Source organism: Cibotium barometz, chromosome 63, assembly GCF_041138505.1.
Source record: "Cibotium barometz isolate CiBa-2024 chromosome 63, ASM4113850v1, whole genome shotgun sequence".
NCBI classification, from domain to species: Eukaryota; Viridiplantae; Streptophyta; class Polypodiopsida; order Cyatheales; family Cibotiaceae; genus Cibotium; species Cibotium barometz.
Window position 1 is genome coordinate 4,402,439 of NC_141108.1, and position 21,126 is coordinate 4,423,564.

Sequence of the window (21,126 nt, forward strand, 5' to 3'; positions counted from 1 at the left end):
GAGCTTGGAAGAGGCAGTGGAACCTCCCCTGAATCTCATAGTATACATGGCATCGGCATATCTAATGATCCTTTGTCTTGGGCTCTATTGGACAGAGCTGGCATATCTTGTCCTCTGGTGCACCGCCTTGGGTCCATATCTGGCAGTCTCCACTCTCAGCTGGTGGGACGAGAGAGAGAGAGAGAGAGAGAGAGAGAGAGCGCGTCTACTAAAGACCCAATGGGCCTATGAGACCAAAGTGATACAATAATGTCCATATGGAATGGAAAATAAAATAGAAACAAAACATAAACATAACTATCTCACAGGGGTGAGATAGTTATGTTTATCTAGTCCATACTATGCATAATGGAGTTGATAGTTGTATAGTCTTGTGGTTTGACTACCATGAGTATATAACATGCCTGTTCCTAAAAGGTGAATTTGGGCATGTTCTTGGATTCATCTAGGTATATAACTATCTCACAGGGGTGATACAAAATTGTCCATTGAAATTCTTCGTGGAATACATGGAACATGGAACATGAGAGGAGCATCAGCCCCCAATAGATGGTATACCAGTCTCCAAAATATCAAGCATGAGGCTCATGGAGATGGTCGAGATGTCTCCCTCAGCTATGTCACATGGAAAGGTAGCTCGATGGCGGTGGAGCATGTCCTAGATTTAGAGCTCATGAGAGGGTCATGGCTGACGTCCGGGGTGGCCGGGGTGGCCGGGGGCGTCGTGCACGCTGGAATGTGGAGGCCCGATTCGAGGTAACTCCTCTCGGGCGAGGTGGGTCTGGAGCAGCCCGAGGTGGGTCCACAAGATCCATTGTATGGGTGTCCTCCACTTCCTGGGTCTGGAAGAAACTGGTGATGGTTGGCTGGTGAGGGAGGGGTCGGGGTGGCTGGGGCTGAAGCTCTCTTAAGAAAGTGTCCTTGTGTTTGTGGAGCTCAAGCAGGAAGAGGCCTAGGCAACATTGGTCCGGGAAGTCAACGATCCTAGAGAGTGGACCGAATCCCTCACGAAACAGACAGCTCCCGCGGATCTCATAGTATATTGGGCAGTGGCATATGTAATGCTCCTTTGTCTGAATCTCTGTGTGGCATAATCGGCAGATCCTCTCCTCTCTGGGTCTCCGTATGAGCTCCCCAGCTTTGAAGATGTGCTCAGCTTTACCTGTCTCCACTCTGAGGCAGTGGGATGAAACTCGTATCTGACCAATCGCAATCTGCATGACATGGGACATGTGAACACTCGGGTAGCCCAGCTGTTGGATGAATCCATTCTCAGTGAGTGTGAGGAAGTGATCTCTGTAGAAGTGCATCTTGGCTGGGAGCTCCGAAGGTGTTATCCATGTGCACTGGGTGTAGAGGTTGAGAAGATCTAACTGGATAAACCCGGTTGGTGTCCTCTTGAGAGAGCCGGAGTAAAGGGGAGTCCATACTGTATTGAAGGGGTGGTAGGCAGTTCATGCGGAGCCTATATATTGAGAACCAAGTGGAAACTAAGGCATACCATACTCTAGAATGGCGCTCGAGTGCTTGCTGTCTCAAGGACTCCAGAACAAGCCTCGGGTACTTGTAGTTGCTAGAAATAGAATCAAGGTCTTTGAGAAGATCTAACCGGATAACCCGGTTGGTGTGCTCCTGAGAGAGCCGGAGAAAAGGGGAGTCCATACTGTACTGAAGGGGTGGTAGGTGGTCCATGCGGAGCCTATATACTGAGAACCAAGTGGAAACTAAGGCATACCATACTCTAGAATGGCGCTCGAGTGCTAGCTGTCTCGAGGACCCCAGAGCAAGCCTCGGGTACCTGTAGTTGCTAGAAATAGAGTCAAGGTCTTTGAGATAAGACACAAAGAATCAGAGCTTGTGCAATCAATGGGCCTTCTATCATCATCTAATGAACGCAATCGTATTGCTTTTGTGAGTATGCAATATTAAACATATGATGAGGTTTTTGTTACATTGGTAGGTTCCTGAATGGGTCTTGTTTGTGTTCACCATGATAAGACTTTCAATTTGCCTCAAATTGTACATCACCACTTTTTAGTCTCTTTCATTGCCTTGAGGCAGTTTGTTGTTTAGTTGATACCTTACAGTTCAACCTTCAGCAGATTCTTAAGAACATTTACAGTTGCTTTTCAGCTACAAACGTTTTTCTTGTCAGGTCCGAATGGCTGGAAGAGGACCTAGACATTTTTTGAACGAGGGCCCACAATCAAGAGATGGTCACCACGCAAAGGAAGGTTCCAGACGTGCAGCATCTCCAGATCCACCACCTATACCAGGGCCTGCACGCCCACCCTCAAGTAGATTGGATCCTGAGATTCCACCGTCTATTATGGGTCCTCATGGGCTTCAAACTCCACCAATAGGAATTGAGCAGAAGTTAGCCGCCCAACATGCTGAAATACAGAGGCTGCTTGGTGAGAACCAACGCCTTGCAGTGACTCACGTAGCTCTAAGGCAAGAACTTGCTGCTGCACAGCAAGAAATAATGCGTTCGCAGCAAAGTAGGACAGCGACTGACACTGAGAAGGAGCAACGCTTTACCATCACACAAGTAGCTTTGAGACAGGAACTTGCAGATTCAAAGGAGGAGGTAAACAGGCTACAGGAAGCGATGAATGCTTTTCGTGCAGAAAAAGACCAACATATTAGAGCAACCTTTGAGAGGGCCACACGCATGGAAGCAGAACTAAAAGCAACAGAGTCTTTGAAAGGTGATTTTGAGAAGCTTCGGTTTGAGAGAGATGAGCTTGCTGCACGTGTTGAGCATTTGTCAGGTGAGGTAAAAAAGCTTCCAGTGAAAGATCAGGAGATGGCTTTTCTCAAGAGGGAAGTTGATGAGTTGCGTCAGAGACATCAGCAAGCCAGGTAAGCCAGCCTATTGAAGGAGTCTTGCCTAAAGGAGATGTGTTTCAGCTCCTGTTTCCAAGAATGTGCCACTAGTAAACGTAATGCTGTGCTGCTGGTTTTGCTTGAGCAGAATGGATTTTGAGCTGCAGAAAAAATTGAACCTTGAGCATTTGGAGCAACAACAGGCAATGGAGAAGAATGCCTTCACAATGGCAAGAGAAATAGAGAGATTGCGTGCTGAGTTAACCAATACAGAGAGAAGACAGCATGCTTATACATCAGGTATGGGTTTCACACTGTTCTATGTCACTTGGTCTGTATGCTTGCTTGCCAAGATGTATGTTTTTTTTATAAAAATGTTGGGACATTTTGTTCTATAGCATCAAGTGGCGGCACTGGTGCTGCTCCAGCTTTGCACAAGTCTGCACAACCAGTGGGTGCTTATGAAAATAATTACAGTACTCCACAGGTATTGGATTTGTTGTTTTGTGATATTTCAGGGAACAGTGGTCTACCTTTTAGCTAAGCTATTCAATTACAAGTCATGGCCATGCTTTTTTGTATGGAGTCAGCAGGTTTTGCGATTGACAAGCCCTACTTTGCCAGGTACCGTCACACTTTTTAGAACTAACTCTGTACCCTGCTAACCTCTTCTCTAATCCTCATTGCAGGATCCTTTAAAAGGTGGTCAAGGTGCTATTAGTTCTGAAAACAAATCAGCTGCCGATGCTGCAAAGTATGGGGCTGGGATGGAAGCTTCAGAGGGTCGTCTGCCTAAGCCTACTGCTGCTAATTCTGATCCAACAGGAGAGTGGAGCAAGCATGCTGCACCCAACGGAAGGTCCTTTTATTACAATGTGGCCACTGGTGCTACACAGTGGGATAAGCCAACTTCTATTGCGGGTGTCGATGCTTATGCATTGCATCAGAGGCAGATTCAACAAGCTCATGGTCCAGCTGCACAAGATCTAAATCCAGAACTTGCTACACTACAGCAGCAGCAAAAGCCAGCACTGCAACAACAGCAGCCAGCCCAGCAGCCTATTTCACCAGCTGCGATACAGCAAGGTGCACAACTTCAGGCACAGCAGGCCAATAGTGGTGAGCCTAACATTTGCTCATTATACATGCAAAATAGTGCTGCTCTTGAATGCAGTATGCCACTGGTGCCAAAAACATTATGAGTGGTTTTTTCCTGTGTAGTTTTTTTGAAACAAGAAATCCTTGTTGAGACTTGACGTGATCACTGTAATGTCATGCCCTAGAACTCAAGGACCTTTTGCTCCTTTGCTGATGGTCATCTCGCCTCCTTTGCCCATGAGCCTCTGTATCTCATGCAGGAAAAGTGTTGCGGTCTTCACACTGGATGATTAGGTTTTTCTGTTATCCGTACCTTTGTGTCTCTAAGTTTGTTCGGTTGTTTGAGAATGCCAATTTTATCAGATTTGTTGCGGTGAGTGATAATTGCATGATTGCCTTGTCGTGAGACACAGGAAAATACACCCCATTTGATCATTGGCAGGGCTTCACATAATTGGTCTTTCAAGTATGCCCATGTGAACTTTCTCTCAAGATTATTTAGAAAAACCTAAAGAAAAGGTTTTATTTTACCACCCACCTGTGCTGCCCAACTCTGTTCGGCAAACTATTTGTGGGCTATCAGTGGCAATTCGGAAGCGGCTCTGGCACTATTGAGATGTGGTGGTGCGGGCTTTTGACCTGCTGGGAATGGCAGAGACACTCTGCTATGGGCTCATGCCTTGTATTGCCTTGTACATTAGGCACCACATTAACATGAGGCTTTCCCAAATTTGCCTCTGCATTCCTGGGATTCTTTGGGCTTTTGGCAACCACATGATCTTCGCTGCCATATTTAAAACATCTTTCACTTTGTAATCCTCATATTGCTGTTGGGACAGCCCAAAGTTAATGGTGTTTGCCCCCTGGCTTAGTAATGTTGAAATAGCAAGTGATGTCGCGTGAATGTTAGGAGCAAGGGGGAGTGTTGTGTGACCCTCAAATGAAGTAACAGATGTACAAGTCATATTAGTAAGGTTCAAAGGCCCAAAAGAGGTACAAATGTGAAGGAGAATGTGGAAAGTCCAGCTCAAAGGGTGCCCAAAAAAGGCGCCTAGATTAGGTGAGAAGAAGCTCCAAGTGGGTGCCCACATCAAGGAAGATGGTCCTCAAATTTAGGCAGGATTAGGGGATGACTTAATCAAGTAGATGAGTCACAATTAGTGGCTAATGGAGATGTACTCAAGCCTATATAAAGGCCTCTATCTAATGCAATCATGCATGAGTTTTTGTCTAATCTTTCATCTTGTCATTATGCCATAGCGTTGTCATTTGCCTTAATTCAATTCTTGCATTTCTTTTTGTCAGCATGCTGATATTAATCCATTTCTACACACCCTACTCCTCTCTAGGCACCGGGTAGCCATAAATTCAACTTTGTATTAGAGTCAACCATCATCCCTTGATCATCTATGCATCCTAGGATAACTTTAGTTAGTTAAATCATTAGCATCCTAGTTAGTCATTAATCCAGTGTTTTCCCTCTTTTCCCAAGTTCTCAAATTATAAAAAATCAAGGTGTTTGGGCACCTCTACAATAATGAGGTTGACTTCAAAGGAGAAGTGAAGTGATAGATAATCATTCAAAAAGCTCCCTGCAGGCCATGGTGAAAATCTAGCAGAAGAGGGTAAAATCAGTCCTTTTTCATCACAGCCTGCTTCTGCTGAGGCCCATGATAGCCCAATTGCAATTTGCAGGACATCCTAGTTATGTGAAGACCTTTACCTTAGTCAAGAAATGCTTCTTTTGGCCAAGAATAAAAAAAAGATATACTGAATCATGCCTGTCAATGCCTTATTTGTCAAAAGATTAAAGCTAAAAGAGTCAAGTTACCTAGGAAATTACATCCTTTGGATATTCCAACGATGAAATGGGAGTGCATTAGTATGGATTTTTTCACCAGGTTGCCTTCTAGTTCCGGATATGATTACATATTTGTAGTGGTTGACAGACTTACCAAGGTTGCACATCTTATACCGGTAAAGAGACCCTACACAGTGCCTCAGATATTGCCAGAATACTCTTGTGAGATCTCTTTCGTTTACATGGATTACCTCACAGGATTGTGAGCGATAGAGATGAGAAATTTACTTCTTGATTTTGGACATCATTCTTTGAAATAGTTGGAACACTTTCCTTGATCTTAGCACAACGTATCATCTTGAGTCCGATGGTCAAACTGGAAGGGCTAATCAAGTTATCAAAGACACCCTTAGAGCTTTTTGTGGATGTGAGCCAAAAAGATGGTTGAACTACCTACATTTCGTAGAATTCGCCTATAATGCTTCTTATCATTGAAGTGTTAGTATGAGTCCTTTCAAAGCTCTGTATAGTCAAGTTGCCTTACACCCTTAATTTGGTCTGACCCTCTAATCAAGGTAGAGATTTTGAAGCAGATGCTTGATGAGATGGACAATCAAATGCAATCTATAAGAGAAGATATCAAAGTTGCTCAAGGCAGACAGAAGCATTGCAGATCCAAAAAGGCTGAGCCGCGAGTTTGAAGAAGGCGACGTGGTTTTTCTTTGTTATGACCCAAGTGGAGTTCTTTATCCTTGGTAAAATACAAGAAAACACACACAAGAGTCCTAAACTACTTTGTATTATGTACAAGAAAGAAGTAATACAATTGAAATTCAAGTGCAAGATGTGGATGAGAATAAAGACGTCAAATCGAAGCCTTGTGACCTATGTACACTCTTGGCTAGCACTTCACCTACAGAGAAACGCTCTGCGAAGTCCAACATTGAGGAAAGCAGAAGAATATGCTGCCACTTCACTAGTGCCACATCATCACTACCATGTGGCAGTGCCATGTGTCACTTGCGTTGTTTGATTGTGTGTCGGCTGGTATGCGATGTTTGGCTCTGCCTTGCATACTGTTAGGTGTGTCACATGCTGTGAGAGATCATGGAAGGGATCCTCATGGTGTGGGAGATTTGTTTGTGGAGATATCTAGGCCTCTCAATAAAACCATCCCGCATGACCCTTAAGGAATGCTCTTTGCAGGATTGAAGCTTTGGAGAACGCTGGTATGTACGAGGTCTTCTCAGATTTTAGATGGATAATGTGGTTGATCTCCTGCCTTGAGAGATCAAGGTAAGGGGAGTCCGCTGTTTTCAAAGGGAGGAGGTGGTACATCTGAAAGCCATGTGACTCAAACCACCAAGTGGTGGTGCGTGCATATTGACTGCTGCGACCCTCCTCTGCCAGATGTCTAGAGGATTCCAAGGCCACGCATGGGAGGTGATCTATATGTAGTGTGTAGATGTGTTGAATGTATGTGACGGCTTGGAACATGGCATCTTTGAGAAGAGGGGATGATCTGAACTCGGCCAATGTGGCATTGATGGCTTACTCTTGATCATGCATGAGAGCATCATAACCTACAGTCTCCTCTCTCGGCCAATCCTCCTCTCGCAGGTCTTGTCCCTAGAAAGACCCCCCATACTGTACCACTGGGTGGACCAAAATATCAAATAGCCAGCATTTTGTACGAGGATCTTGGAAATGGGCTTGAAAACATTGTCTCTCCACAAGGGCAACATATCTTGGCGCCAATTGTGCTTGGGTATCCACGTGCATAAAAAGTGGGTGGGTGAAAGTGATCCCTAGATATACATACGATCTGACCAAGTCAAGCTCATCTCCTCTTTATGTGAAAGAGTGTCTGGCTACAACCTGAGAGAGAGAGAGAGAGAGAGAGAGAGAGAGTTATATTAACGTCTTCAAAATACCCAAAGGATCTATGAGACCAAAATGATGTGTACATAGTGTCCATGAAATCTCGTCATGGATGAAATAAGAAAAAGAAATAGTAAACTAAAACTGAAAATTGAAAGCTAAGATCTTAGACTCTGAGATTAGATAGGATGAAAAGCTACTATGCCAGGTATAGGGTACAATAAGTGATGGGATATGGGAGAGTTGAATAAAAATTGTCAATCAATTGTGTATGTGAGGCAAGGGCCCATCCAGGATGTCCATCATGGGTGATACAAGAAGGCTAGAGATGTCGATAGTTTGGTGTGAGGATGACGCTGCTCGATGGCAGGCTAGAATCTCTTGAATCCGGGGTTGATGAGCTGGGGGTGGTTGGGGTCCGACGGGACGAGGGCGTCTAGCTCCTTGGAGTGTGCGTGCCTGATCTAATATGACTCCCATGGGCCTGTTGTGAGGGGGCATTGTGGTATAGGTTCTTGTAGCCACTGTGGTGGGCTCTGGTGCCTCCTTATCCACCCCTCTTGGCTAGAAAAAAATGGTGATGGTAAGGTGAGAGGAGGGCTGTTGGGGGCGAGGATCTTTGAGTAGTGACTCTCTGTGTTGGTTGAGCTCCAACAGAAGAGTCCAAGACACCTCTAATCTGGGTACGCCATGATCCGGGATAAGGGTCCAAAGCCATCTCTGAATAGACAGTGAAATCTCCCTCTGATCTCATAGTAGATAGGGCACTAACCTGTGTGTGTGAGAGAGAAAGAAAGAAAAGAAAAGATATATTAATGTCTACGGAAGGCCAGATTGGCCTATGAGACAAATCTGTATACAACAAATCCATGTCCTGAGTATCATGGAAAGAGAGAGAGAGAGAGAGAGAGAGAGAGAGAGAGAGAGAGAGAGGAGAAGAAGAAGAAGATATATATTAACGTCTTGCAAAAGAACGAACGGGTGTGTGAGACAAAAGGTGTACAGTGTGTCCATGGAATCCCATCATGGAAAAAAAAACTATATAACAAAAAAAACTAACACTAATCCCTAGGTAATCCTGAGAGAGAGAGAGAGAGAGAGAGAGAGAGAGAGAGAGAGAGAGAGAGAGAGATTTTACATAGTCTGTTATGATTTCTCGTTGTTCTCAGGGATAAATCTTTCAGTTCTTGGACTATCTGAAGGAATTACTGACCGTGACCTGGCAAGTTTATTTCATCCATATGGGGTGATTCTACATGCAAAAGTAATGATGGATACAAAGTCTGGACCCAGTCACTACTATGGTAATGTTTTTGTCTGTATTTGCTGCTAGAGTATGTGGTGCTCCAGTTTATTGAATGATGCTGATAGCTAATTTTTTGCTGTTAACTGTAAAGTGGTCACAAGAGTAGATGTGGGGGTTAATCTTCCACTTTCTGATTCTGGAGGAACTTCATTTTGTTGAAGATCATAATTAACCACTTAATTACTTTGAAATATGTAAAAACATTCAAATAATCATTCATGGATCTCACATAAAGCGCTAGTAAAATTAGTTTGCATGATGCACAATTTGTATGCTAGGCTGTGAGTTCTTGGTACTCTCTAGCAACTAGAGATGGAATGATCCCTTCAGGTGAACTTACATTCAAAAGCCATTTATTGCACTGCTTTTTTGCATGCTTGGCAAGGATTCTTGTTGCCACACTGGAGTGTGTCAAGCATGATCTGCAAACCAATACTGGGAAAATTGAAGGTCTTGTTTTTGTGGTAGAGGTGCTCCATTCCTGACCTAGAACACTGCCTCCACTTGCAGTCCAAGCCCTGTGTGGGAGTGCTGATTGTACAATTAGCCATATCAGAAGCTTCAAGTTCTCCATGCAGCCCCCTGTACAGCTTGTTCACTTCAGGAGCAGTCTGGAATTGTGCTTGCAGTCTTGCATGTGTGGGGTATGGTGGGTTGTTGACAGCTTTAGAAAACTGTTCAACTGGCTGTTCGCCTCACGCTTGTGAAGATGGCCTCCACGATCAGCTCTCTCTGTTCTTCTCTATTGACGTGTGCCACAAAAGTTTGTGCTTCTTTTTGTTGTTTAATGCTTGAAAGGGTCAGTTGAAAGGTTCATTTTTACGTTTTAATTAATCTAACCACTTAGACTGTTAACTTTGAATTCATTTAAAATTAATCCCACCTCGCTTTGCAAAGTAATAAACATATCCCCTATTTAAAAAAAGAATAGATGAAATAATTAAAAGTGCACTCTAAGCAATGGTCAATCCCCTCCATGCTTAAAATAAGAAGCTTTAGCATTGTAATTCAAGCAATTCCCATGGAGATGAATCAAATTCATGCTTCATAGTTCAGACCAACAACATAAATCAGACCTGACTTGACATGTTTAAAGGGCTCTACACTCGAGTCTTGCATACAACGACTATCTGCGATCTTAACAAAAGCAGTGTACTAATCTTATTATCCTCCCGGTGAGCTCCACTATTGGAAACCTATTGCCTTGCCCACTGCTGAGAACATGTCCCTCTTCCATAATGAAAAATACCATGGATAGCTTTGTATCACTTTGGTCTCATAGAGGCATTGGGTCTTTTGGAGACGTTTAATATAACTTTCTTTCGTTCTTTCTTTTCTCCATTGTTTGGTTTTGTTATCTTGCTGTCTCCTAGACAAGAAGTTTTGCCTTCCTGCAAAACCATATCTCTTACACTCCAGGGAAAGTGAGCCTTCATTACATAATCAAGTGCATGCATGATATGGAATTTGGACTCCTTACTGAATCAAAGGAGCCATGTCACCTTCCATGTGAGAGTTCCTTGTCTTTGGTATGGCTTCTCGTGTGCTGATTGGAGTTGCCATGATTGATCTGCTTCTCGGCAGCATATGTTGACCTCAGGCTTCCATGCCATGTGTGAAAAGACAAGTGTGATTCAAAGGTTGTGGCATGCATAATTTAGCAGTTTTTCTTTAAGAAACTTTGCATAGCAAAAAGGACTGAGAATCTTATTCAAGTTTACTGCCGATTTATGTGAACATATGGCTGTGTCATGTGCATCACATCTGTGATGCCACATGTTCATGGATCTCAGCATCAGCCACCTCTCAGGCAAGACGAGGGGCAGAATATGGTCCGATTTGGGCAGTTTTGAGAGCCCTATAGGCTCCCAAAGTATAGTCATCAATACTGCTGAACATATTCAATACTGGAGAATTTCAAGTGTATGAATACGAGAATATTAAAATTTAAATATGCATGATATGGTTGGTAATCATGCAAATTATTCGGCAGAAATAATATTCTATTGGACAAAACATGTATTTCATGGGTATAGGTTCATAACGGCAAACGGTCAGCAATTTGGTTAAATATGTACAAAAAGCTGTATTGATGCAACTATGGCCCAGGACATTGCCCCTATATGGATCAACCTTGTATGTTTTAGTAGTAGAGTGCTTTCCCTATTAGTATGTACACTTATCTTTATGTTATGGTTGTAGATGAGAAGAGAAGCGAACAGAAGAAAATTCAGCCATCCATCTCTCATGTGCTTGTCTACTCGTGTGTGTGTGTGTGTGTTTGCTTGCAAGGAGCTCAAGCTCACCCTCTCCCCTGCATTCGTCCTACAAACACCATCTTTAGCTAGCTGTCTCCGTTGATAGTGCAGTGCCCTTGCTGAAGGTCCACCATCTTCCATGTAGCTCGGTCCCTATATAAAGGAGGTCAAAGGTCATTGTAGAGTATATCATTCATACCCTCCACGGCTAGTGGGGGAAGCAAGAGGGAGATTTGGACCACATGTGGAAACGTTGAGAGGCCTTCCTATGCATTTGGCAGCAGGGAACCTTCCACTTGGACACCGTCGATTCCCTCACTTGGCATTGCATGCCACAAGTTCGGCTTTCCCCCTCCACCCCCTCAATTTCTAGTATGAGGTAGTTCCCTCCCAAAGCGGCCAGCCATGGAGGGCACTACCCTCCCGAGTGTTTTTCCTCTTTTGGAGGTTTTGAGCATATAATTCAGCATGTTGGCTGGTTTTTTCATATAACTAATAGAAGGATCTTTTTTTTCGGAAAAAAAAGGTATTAACTCTGAAGGAGAGCCTTGAAAACATGAAGAAGAGTCGGAGACTCCGTTTGTAACATGCATAATTGCCTTTAGCCCTTTCTTGGGTGTCTAAGCCCTTGGACTTCAGCACTTGCAAAATACGAGATGATTTATGCTTGGGTCTGAAGGGCTGCTTATATATGATACATATATGCTAGTAGGCCATGAGTTATGTTGTCGGCCTGTCGAAGAGGACAAACCCATGCTGTTTGGCTAGGTCGAAGCATGCTGGCCTATATGCCCATGACAAGATGATTTTGGTGTTTATGCAAGCACTTTTTACATGTTGGCCGATTGGGGGCTTTTAGGGCTGGCTAACTGAGGCCTTCCATACCTGGCCACCTAAAGCTTGAAGCCTGTGTCTGGTGTGGCTAGGTACCATATTAGTATGGGTTCACACACACCAATCAACTGAGTCCTGTCTACTGGTGCTCGTGCATCCAGCTGGAAGCCTAATAAATGCGCGGTACACCTCTACATCATTCCAAAGACGTGTGGGACATGCACCAGCTTCATGTGTGGGACATGCACACGTGACCATGACCATGTACGGACTTGTACACCTGATCATTACGCTCTCTGCTGATCTGTCCTGGACAAGGGCTCACATAGGCCAGTTACCACCCTAAGTCTTGCACCTAATGTATAGATATGACCATTGGCATCCATAGTTGCAAAGAAACGCGTTTCATTCATTTTTTATGAAATGAAATGTTTCAGAATTATTTCTTTCAAACGAAACACGCTTCTTTCCCTCCCACCTTGTTATCAGGACGATTTTATCCAAAGAGCTCTTTTTTCGAAAAAATGTCTACCTACATCTGTGAAAATCAACAAAAAGCTACTGTGTTGCAAAATCAGCCCCTTCCAGCTCCTCCTGCACTTATTAGCTTCTGTGTCCGCCATCTCTTAGGTTGGTTGTGCTGACTTGTGCCTCTAACCACAACAAAATAAGCTTCAAACTGTTAAATTAAGAATACAAAGCCATGGGGTTGAGTTTACCATTATCCTTTTTTGAAATTAACCTCCTCGTGAAGATGAGTTGAGGAGGTTGCCTGTATCATCCTTGCATTGAGAGCTGTAAGGAATTACTCGTGTTCCACGTGTCGTCTTTGGTCCTCTTGCACAAGGTGGCACGAGATGTTTCTTCATGGTCCGCTTGCATCTGAAGCTTAGGCTCCCATATCTGCAATTCAAGCGGAGAATGGGCTTGAAGCATTAGCTCCTCAGTGGAGTTAGTTGAGGTAGGGATTTGGGTGAGAACTAGTGTGAGGGGTGAGAAGGAATGGGGGAAGGGGAGAGAGGTCATTGCTTCTCTAGGGCCTGGATCATGGCTTTTTACTTGAGCAATGGATCTCCTTGTTGCTTTATGAGAAGCATAAAATCATGGAACATTGTTTGCAACTGGTCCGCATAGAGAGCATTGCTCCTGATGACATCACTGTAGAAGTGACAATCTCTTCCTGGATCTGGTGTTTTGTCACCATTTGGCCACCTAAATGGTCCTTTTCAATTTCTTGTGTCCGCTTGTGGTTAGTGTGTGGATTCGAGTGTCTGGGATCCCAATTCTTTGCGACCGTTAGTGGCTAGTGTGTGGATCCAAGTGCATGGGATCTCTATTGCGTACTGTCAGACTTGTGCCCGGAAATGTTAGTGCTGTACTTGTTTCATGACTAGGAGATTTGTTCATAACAAAGTGCACATGCAGCAAGGTTGCTGCCGTACGCACGTACGGATCCGTACAGTATGGTACGGTACCGTACTGTATGGATCCGTACGCAATCATTAAAAAAAAAAAAATATGTGGCGTGTGGCGAGGGGCGCGTGTGGCGATCAGGCGACTGTAGATAAGCGACCAAATTTTGGGCATTTTGTGTGTACTTGCAAAATCGAGTGTCTTGTGTGTACCTGCAAAACTTTGCAGAGCAAATTTCCTCGCTCTCTCTCCCGCCTAGACTTCATCATGCCGCACAAGACTAACCCAAACTGGGCAATCCACACCAATGTCCTGAGGGTTGTTAACACCCCTTCTCAGCAAGGGTCAGGTACTCGGCTATGGGCATGCAAGTATTGCGGGGAAGGAGACATATCCTGTACCATTTTATGCCTTTGCAATAGCATCAAACTCCCATAATTTACATGCCCAAATCTGGCATGCCACAATTGTACCTCATGCATGATAGGTATAAGAGTGGTAACCACATGAGCATCATGCTCTCTCCTTTTTTTTTTTCTCCGGAAAAACGATCCTTCTATTAGTTAATGAGAAAACGCCATAAGGCTACAAAGCTCACCTCGCAAGGAGGGATAAAAACACAGTGAACACCTGAGCTCCACCCCCGTGGCTGGCCGCTCTCTGGGGGGGGCTACCTAGTAGTACATGTGGGAGGTGAGAAAAGCCAAACTGGAGGCCTATAGTGCCAAGTGACATCCTCGCCCCTCGCGGTGAGGAAAGGGCCAGGCTGCCAAGTGCAGAGGAAAGCCTTGCGGCGCCCTCTCATGCGATCCGAGTCGCCCTGGAGTTTCCCCCAGTGTCCTCTCAAGGTGTGAATGATGTCCACCCAGAGGGCCTGTATGACCTCCGCCGGTGGAGTCGCCTGGCGGTCAATGGCCTCCCTGCATCGGGCTCTCCATATGTGCCAAGCCGTCATGCTGCTGATCATCTCCCATCTGTGCTCGACCCCCTCCTGAGGGGCTGTCGAAGAGAAGTCTGGCGTCGGAACCACCGCCATCGCCCTGTCAGAGACCTGGATGGTCGCACTGCCAGGGACGTCCTCATATCCAAGGGCCGGGCCGCTGTCCGTGGCCCAAGCCACCGCACCCCACGTCACCAGCATCTCACCTGGTGAGCCTGCAAAAACCATCCTGAGAGCGCGCTGCCAGACCTGCTGTGCCTGTGGGCAATCCCATAAGTAGTGCCGCTGCGACTCCTGTGCATGGCCGCACCAAGGGCAGGACGCTGGGTGTCTGCCAAAAGCTAGCCAAGCCCCACAGCCAGTCCTCTATGCGCTGTGAGCCAGAGAAAAAGCGTCACCTTCCGGGGCCGGAAGCTGGCCCAAAGGCGCTGCCAGAAGTCCCTAAGAAAGGCAGGGGAGAGCCCCTGTCGCCGCCAATGCTCGGCCGCCGCCGGGGTGCTCGCTATCCTGTGCCTCTGAATCCGCCGCCCCAGCCTCGCTGTGTACTGAAAAAAGGGGATGCCTGGGCTGGTAGGGGCCGAGTAGGGATCTCGCCAAAACCACTCACCTGGATCCCACTGAAGGCGAATAAGAGGCCTGCTGTCCCAAGCCCATAATCTCCAAGAACAGTCCTCCCCTATCGAGGCCGGTGAGGGGTCTACATGCCATTGTCTCTGATGAAAGCCGACCACCCGCACCCTCTGAAGAATACAACCCTGGAGCCCATCCAAATCTAGTCGTGTCCTCTGAAGCTGGCCACCCTCTCCCACCTCGAAAGTGAGTGGGGCGACTCTCTCCGCTGTGCCGCAGACCGCTAGAAGGATCTCATGCCGAGTAAAGACACCCATCCACTGTGGAGGTGGAGGGTCCTGTACTGGGGTCCGCCACTCCCGGGGGATGGCCGCCTCAATGTCCTGTCTCATCAACTCTCTGCCCCTCATCCCACTGAGTCTCCTCTCCTGATCCTCTAGAGGCAGCTGCTGAAAACATATCCAGTCGTCTAGGGACTGGGCTGGGCCGGAGCTCAACGGGCCCCACGACACGTGAGACCGCGATCCAACCATATGGCCACTGGGAAGTCGAATCAAGGGGTTCCAGATCAATGGCTGCCTCAGGCACTCCTCATCGGTGCCCGGGGGAGTCTAGAAGAGTGACGGCCTCAGATGCGCCCAGGCCCTCAGAAGGCTAGCTGCAAAACGCTCCTCGAAGCCAAGGCCCACTGCTCTGGATCGCTGCTCTGTAAAGATCCACCTGATGCTGGGGGTCTAGGGGTCGCTAAGAGAAGGAGTGCGGCTGAGCATCCTGGAAACAAGAAACTCCTTCCACGGCTCAGCGCCTGGCAGGAGGCCACGAACTACCAACTTGCCAAGCAAAGCTCGGCTTTGGCAAATAGGATCAACAATGCCCAGGCCGCCTCTCTCCCTCGGCTGAGTGATCACAGCCCATGCCACCTTGGCCCTGGCGGGCCGCCCGTCGCCACCGGACCAAAGAAAGTTCCTGATGAGCCTCTGCACCTGGCCAATGCACGCCCGAGAGAAGGCCCAGCAAGAAGTGATGTACCACACGGTAGCAAGCAGAACCTGGTTGGCCACAACTACTCGGCCAGCCAGAGATAAACGAGCGGTACTCCAATACAGAAGCTTCTTCCGAATGCTCAGAAGAAGGGGGGCTATCTGCTGCTCCGGAGATATGTCAATGCCCACATAGCATCCCAAATAACGCACTGTAGTGCCGGGGGGCAGCCACTGCAAACCATCAACTGGCCTCCAAGTCGGGGGGGGGGCATAGAACTGACCCACAACCCACACAACTTGTGCCAGTTGATCAAAGCGCCCAAAGCTCTGCAAAACCTGTCCATGGCTGAGGCAAAGCGGCGGAGGTTCTCCTCACCTCCCTGAAGATAGACAGCAGTGTCATCCGCAAACTCCGAGTCTAGGAGCTCCTCCAAGGTGCGGATGGGAAGCTGGAGGCCCCGCAAACTTGTATCCTGTGCCGTCAAAAAAGTGCTCATGGCCTCCGCCACAAAAAGAAAAAGAAAGGGCGCCAAGGGGCACCCCTGTCGCACCGAGCGCGAGAGCTGGAACCTCTCTCCGCGCACGCCCTGTATCAGCACCTGGCTATGAGCCGATGTGTAGAGTGCAGAGACCCCACGGATCCACTGAGGGGGGAAGCCCATCCTCTCCATAGTGCCTTCCAAGAAGGCCCAGTCCACCCGATCATATGCCTTCTCGAAGTCGAGAAGGAGCACTGCCAGATCCTCTTGCCGAAATCTAGCCAAAGCCGTAGCCTCCCAGAAAGAGAAGATGTTATCCAGAATGCTCCTATCCTGGATGAAGCTTGTCTGCGTGGAGTGGATGATGTCCGGAAGGTGAGGCTGAAGCCGCCTGCTGATCGCCTTAGCTAGGACCTTGTAGGCCGTGCCTAGCAAGGTGATCGGTCTCCACTGTCTAATCTCCAGTCTGTCTCCTCCCTCTTTGGGGATCAAGTGAATCAACCCCTCTGCCATGCTGTCCGGCATGACTCCCGACTCCATAATCTCCTGGAATGAAACCCTCTATGTAAGAGGCCCCAGTACCTCTGGAAGAAAGCCACTGAGAGACCGTCCTCTCCTGGGCATTTGCCCCGAGGTAATGCCTGAAGAGCCTCCTCCAGTTTCGTATCCGAGAAGGGGGAGAGAAGGGAGTGCTGCAAATGGGCCGGCACAACCGGTCTCGTGAAGCTCCAGACTGCCTCCCGAGCCTGTCTCACCCTGTCATCTGCTGGCTCAGCAGAGAGAAGATCCCTGTAAAAATCTGTGGCTATCGCCCGAACCCTGGGGGGATCCACCACAACCTGGCCATCAGCCTGCCGAAGACGCCTGAGACCCTCTCGTCTGAAGCGAGGCCCTGTCGCCTCAAAGAAATCTCGAGTCACTCTGTCTCCAGCCTGTGTCCAAAAAGAAGCCCGAGCATGGAATCGGAACTCCACCCTCCTCTCCTCGATGGATCTGATCTCATTGCGAGCTGACTCCATCTGCTCTGAGATCCAAGGGCTCGTAGGATCCCTCTCCTCGAGTCTCTGGAGGGACTCTAGACTCCTCCGCAAGCTCCTCTCCTGCTCTCTGAAGGCCTCCAGACGGTCCAAGGCAGCCTGTCTGAGCATCCGCCGACTGATCTCCTGCAAGCCACTGGCAAGATCGCTGGCTGCCGATCCTCTCCTGAACTGCAGCTCCTGCCAGACCTGCTCAACTCTGATCGCAATCTCGGGCTCCTCTATGAGACAATCTGGAATCCGGACGCTCTGGCCCCGCTCTCCTCTCGTAGGGTCCTCGATCTGGAGAAGCACTGGAAAGTGGTCTGAAAACGAGGAGCCTGCAAGTATGCCCACAGTGCCACCTCTATCACAAGCCCACTCATCAATGTAAAACCTGTCGATGCGGGAAAGGTTAACTCCTGTGGCCCGTCTATCCGAGCGTGAGAAAGATAGACTCCCTTGCAACCTGCCAAACTCCGGGAGAGTCCACGGATCTTGGCCTCTCACCTGCAGCACTAGTTCCTCCCAGGCAGCGAGCTCCGGCCCATGAATGGTCTCCTGGCTGCCCCCCATCCTGTCCTCTGCATCCTCCAGCATGTTGCAATCCCCTCCTAGGCACCAGTGGTCTGCCAATGGGAGGGACTGCCTAATGGTGCTCCAGAACTCGGCTCTCCCGGTCGCCCCATTAGGGGCGTAGAAGTTGAGGAAGCCAATGCGGTCTTCCCCAACCCGAAGGATGATCCACTGCGCTCGACCCTGGACCAGAGTGCCAGAGTCCACAACCTCGGATAGAAGCTGCTCGTCTCGCTGACTGAGATGCATACTCCACCCTGGTTCCCCTGGGAGCCATATGCTGGTGACCAAAAAGTGTGACTCCTGCCTGGCAAGATCTTCCCGCAGGTGCGGGTACGCCCGGCAAAAAGGTGGTGCTCCTGGATGAAAAGGATATCTATGGGTCCTCCAACGAGAGCCCTCTGGATCTCCTGGCGAAGTCTGCCCCGACCAATGTAGCAGCGATGTCCACCGAGACCCTGGATGTTCCATGAGAGGATCCTCATGGATGAGCTATGGCAAGTGAAGCAGCCGCCACTGGCTCACCCCTCTCAGCCGGCCCGGATGATCTGCCCTCCACTCTGTGAGTCTTGGGCGCCGGCTTGGAGGGAGAATAGTCACTGTCTGTCCGGGTGCGGAGTCTCTCCAAAAAGAGGGTGACCTGTCTCTGTGTCCAGCCCCACTCCGCCTTCGCCCTGTCGTCCAGGGCATAGGCGTGAGACCAATCCTCTGCATATATGTATCTAAAGGTAGGTTGCACCCTCGGGGCGGCATGGAGGAGAATCAGTAGCACCGCCTCAACTGAGGTGTGGACCGGATCCGCCCGCCAATCTCCTATACCAAACAAGCTCATGCGGGCTGAGTGTAATCGGGTCTGCAATAGGTCCGTGAGCCCCAAGTCACTGAAGTGGTGAGAAAACTCCAGTATCTGATCACGCAAAACTTCCTCTACAGAGTTGCAATCCCATGCTGTGTCTGGGGCAACACTGAGAGGAAAGGAGAAGGCCACCATGCTGCTCTTCACTGAAGGAGAACGAGAGGGATGGCACACCACGCAAACTTGCAAGGGCGCGACCAGTGTCTCGAACGGGCCAGCATCCAGCTGGAGGCACCTGAAAAAACCGTAATCCACTGGTAGCCCCATCACTCGCGGGGGCCCCCGAGGGGAGGCTGGAGAGAACTGTGTGGCGGGCGAAGCTAGGATCGCCATCTCCACCGGCCCGGAGTGGCGGTGGAACAGCCGCTGGACTGAACTCTGGCCTACCCAGCTGCGCTGCCCCGGGGCAGTGGGTGGTTTGGCGAAGTATCCTGGAGAGGCCGAGGGAGGGATGGGGGCTCGCGGCGAGGAGGGGGGAGAGCGAGGAGAGGATGGAGAGGCATCTGCCAGAGGATAGGTGTCAGGGGGGGCCGTCGGGGGAGGCGGGAGGGGGGGGGCTGGGGGGGGGGGAGGGGGGGGTGGAAGGAGTGCTCTCTGGGTGAGGGGAAGGGGAGCCGGGGGTCGCAGAGTGCGACCCGGGATCCTCAGGAATCTGCTCCAAGGAGGGGGCGGGCCCCCCGCGGGGGAGGCGGGAGCGGGGTCTCCACGTGGGAGGCTCCACCAGCGGCCTCAACGGGCACTGAGTCTGAATCCTCGTCCATCGGGGTGGGACCTGCTAGCCGCCTATCCCTGACTGGAGCATAAGTGCGGGTAGGTGCCTGTACGCCAGCCGGAGTCGCCTGTCCGCTAGCCTGTCCGCCTGCCTGTGCTGCCTGCTGGCGTCTGCGACGGTCCCTGCGGGCCGGGCGTTTCCGTCGGCGAACCTCCTGCCATCCGCCAGCCTCCTGGGTCTGCGCGGCATCCTCCGCCGGGGCCTGCTCGTCAGATGATGGCGCCTGCTGTGGCGAGCCAGGGATGTCCGGTCTCTGAGGTGGATGGCCACCCCTCGGGTCTCCTGCAGGGGGTCCAGAGGCGGCATAGCGTGAAGGATGAACCCCCTTGCGGGGACAGGCGCGTGCGAGATGGCCCATCTCCCGACATGTGTAACACTGGAAGGGGAGGCCCGAATACTCCACGCGCTGTATCAGATGTCCTCCAGAAAGACAAGGGAGGAGGATCGTCTTCGGGAGGGACTCCGATGACGGAACCACGACACGAATGGCCGGGAGTCTTGCTGCCCAAGCAATCACTGAAGCCGCTGTCTGAGGCGTCTCCACCACCTGCCCGAACGCCTTGCCAATGGATGACAAGAGGGGCAAGTACTCCCTACGGAGTCCAGGAAAGCAGATAGTGACGGGGAAACCTGTCGCGCCTGCTAGCGGGTCAGAAGCGGGGTCGAAACCATGAGTCCATCGCGCCAGGAACGCCCGGGATGAGCGGAGGGCAATGGGGCTCCGAGCCAGCACCATCTGAGCTGCCTGGGGGGACTCGAAATCCACCTGGTAGTAGCCACGTCCCAAAAAATCTACGCTGACGATCTTGGCGGGCACGCCAACAAGGCTGCCTTGCAGAAGGTCGCGAAGCTCTCTCCGCATCGGACGGCTACCCACTATCTTGCAGACCAAGGAGGAGGCCTCAAGAGCGGATACTGTGGAAACAAACAACTGAAGATCTTCAGCTGTGAACTCCAGACGGAGACCGGAATCGGCAGGGGTAGTCGGAGTGGCTTCCATGGAGTCCTCCAGAGGGAAAAGGCCAGAAACCGGGGTCACCAACGGGAGGGACACAGCCCTGCGAGGAGAAGGAGAGGCGGAGGGCTACAGGATAGCGGGGGCGGGGCGGGGGGGGAGGGGGGAGCTGAGGCGGGGGGGAGCTAGCGGTGGGGGGAGGGGCGAGACGGAAGGGGAGGAGAGGGAGAAGGCGGAGGGGAAGAGACGCGCAGCGGAGGAGAAGGCGGAGGGGGGAGAGGTGGCGGGGGAGAGAAGAGAGGCGGAGGAGAAGGAGGCGAGGGGGGTAGAGAGGCGGGGGAAGAGATGTCGGGGGAAGGAAGCAAGCGGGGGGGGGGGGGGGGGGGGGATGGCGGGGGAGGCAGCGTGGAAGGAGGCGGAGGAGGAGGAGGGGGAGGATGCGAGGCAGAAGGCGGGGGAGAGATGGCGAGGAAGGGCGCAATGAAGGAGGCGGGGGAGAGGACGGAGGAGAAAGCGGGGGACTGGCGGGGGGGAGAGGGGGGCGCGACGGCGAGAAGCA

General features: G+C 49.8%; 1 protein-coding gene across 4 annotated transcripts in view; it reads left to right on the forward strand.

Moving 5' to 3' along the window:
- Positions 1 to 21,126, forward strand: part of LOC147603588 (uncharacterized) — a 93,637-nt gene that overhangs the window by 56,247 nt on the left and 16,264 nt on the right. For 2 of the 4 annotated variants that reach the window (XM_086796381.1, XM_086796382.1), the window contains 5 exons: positions 2,156 to 2,865; positions 2,978 to 3,129; positions 3,228 to 3,316; positions 3,519 to 3,948; positions 8,779 to 8,913. In XM_086796381.1, coding sequence (XP_086652507.1) covers positions 2,162 to 2,865; positions 2,978 to 3,129; positions 3,228 to 3,316; positions 3,519 to 3,948; positions 8,779 to 8,913 — 1,510 coding nt within the window. In that variant the 5' untranslated portion in view covers positions 2,156 to 2,161. Of the gene's footprint in view, positions 1 to 2,122; positions 2,866 to 2,977; positions 3,130 to 3,227; positions 3,317 to 3,518; positions 3,949 to 8,778; positions 8,914 to 21,126 lie in introns of all 4 variants that reach the window. The other 2 variants (XM_086796384.1, XM_086796383.1) reach the window with 2 other exon arrangements.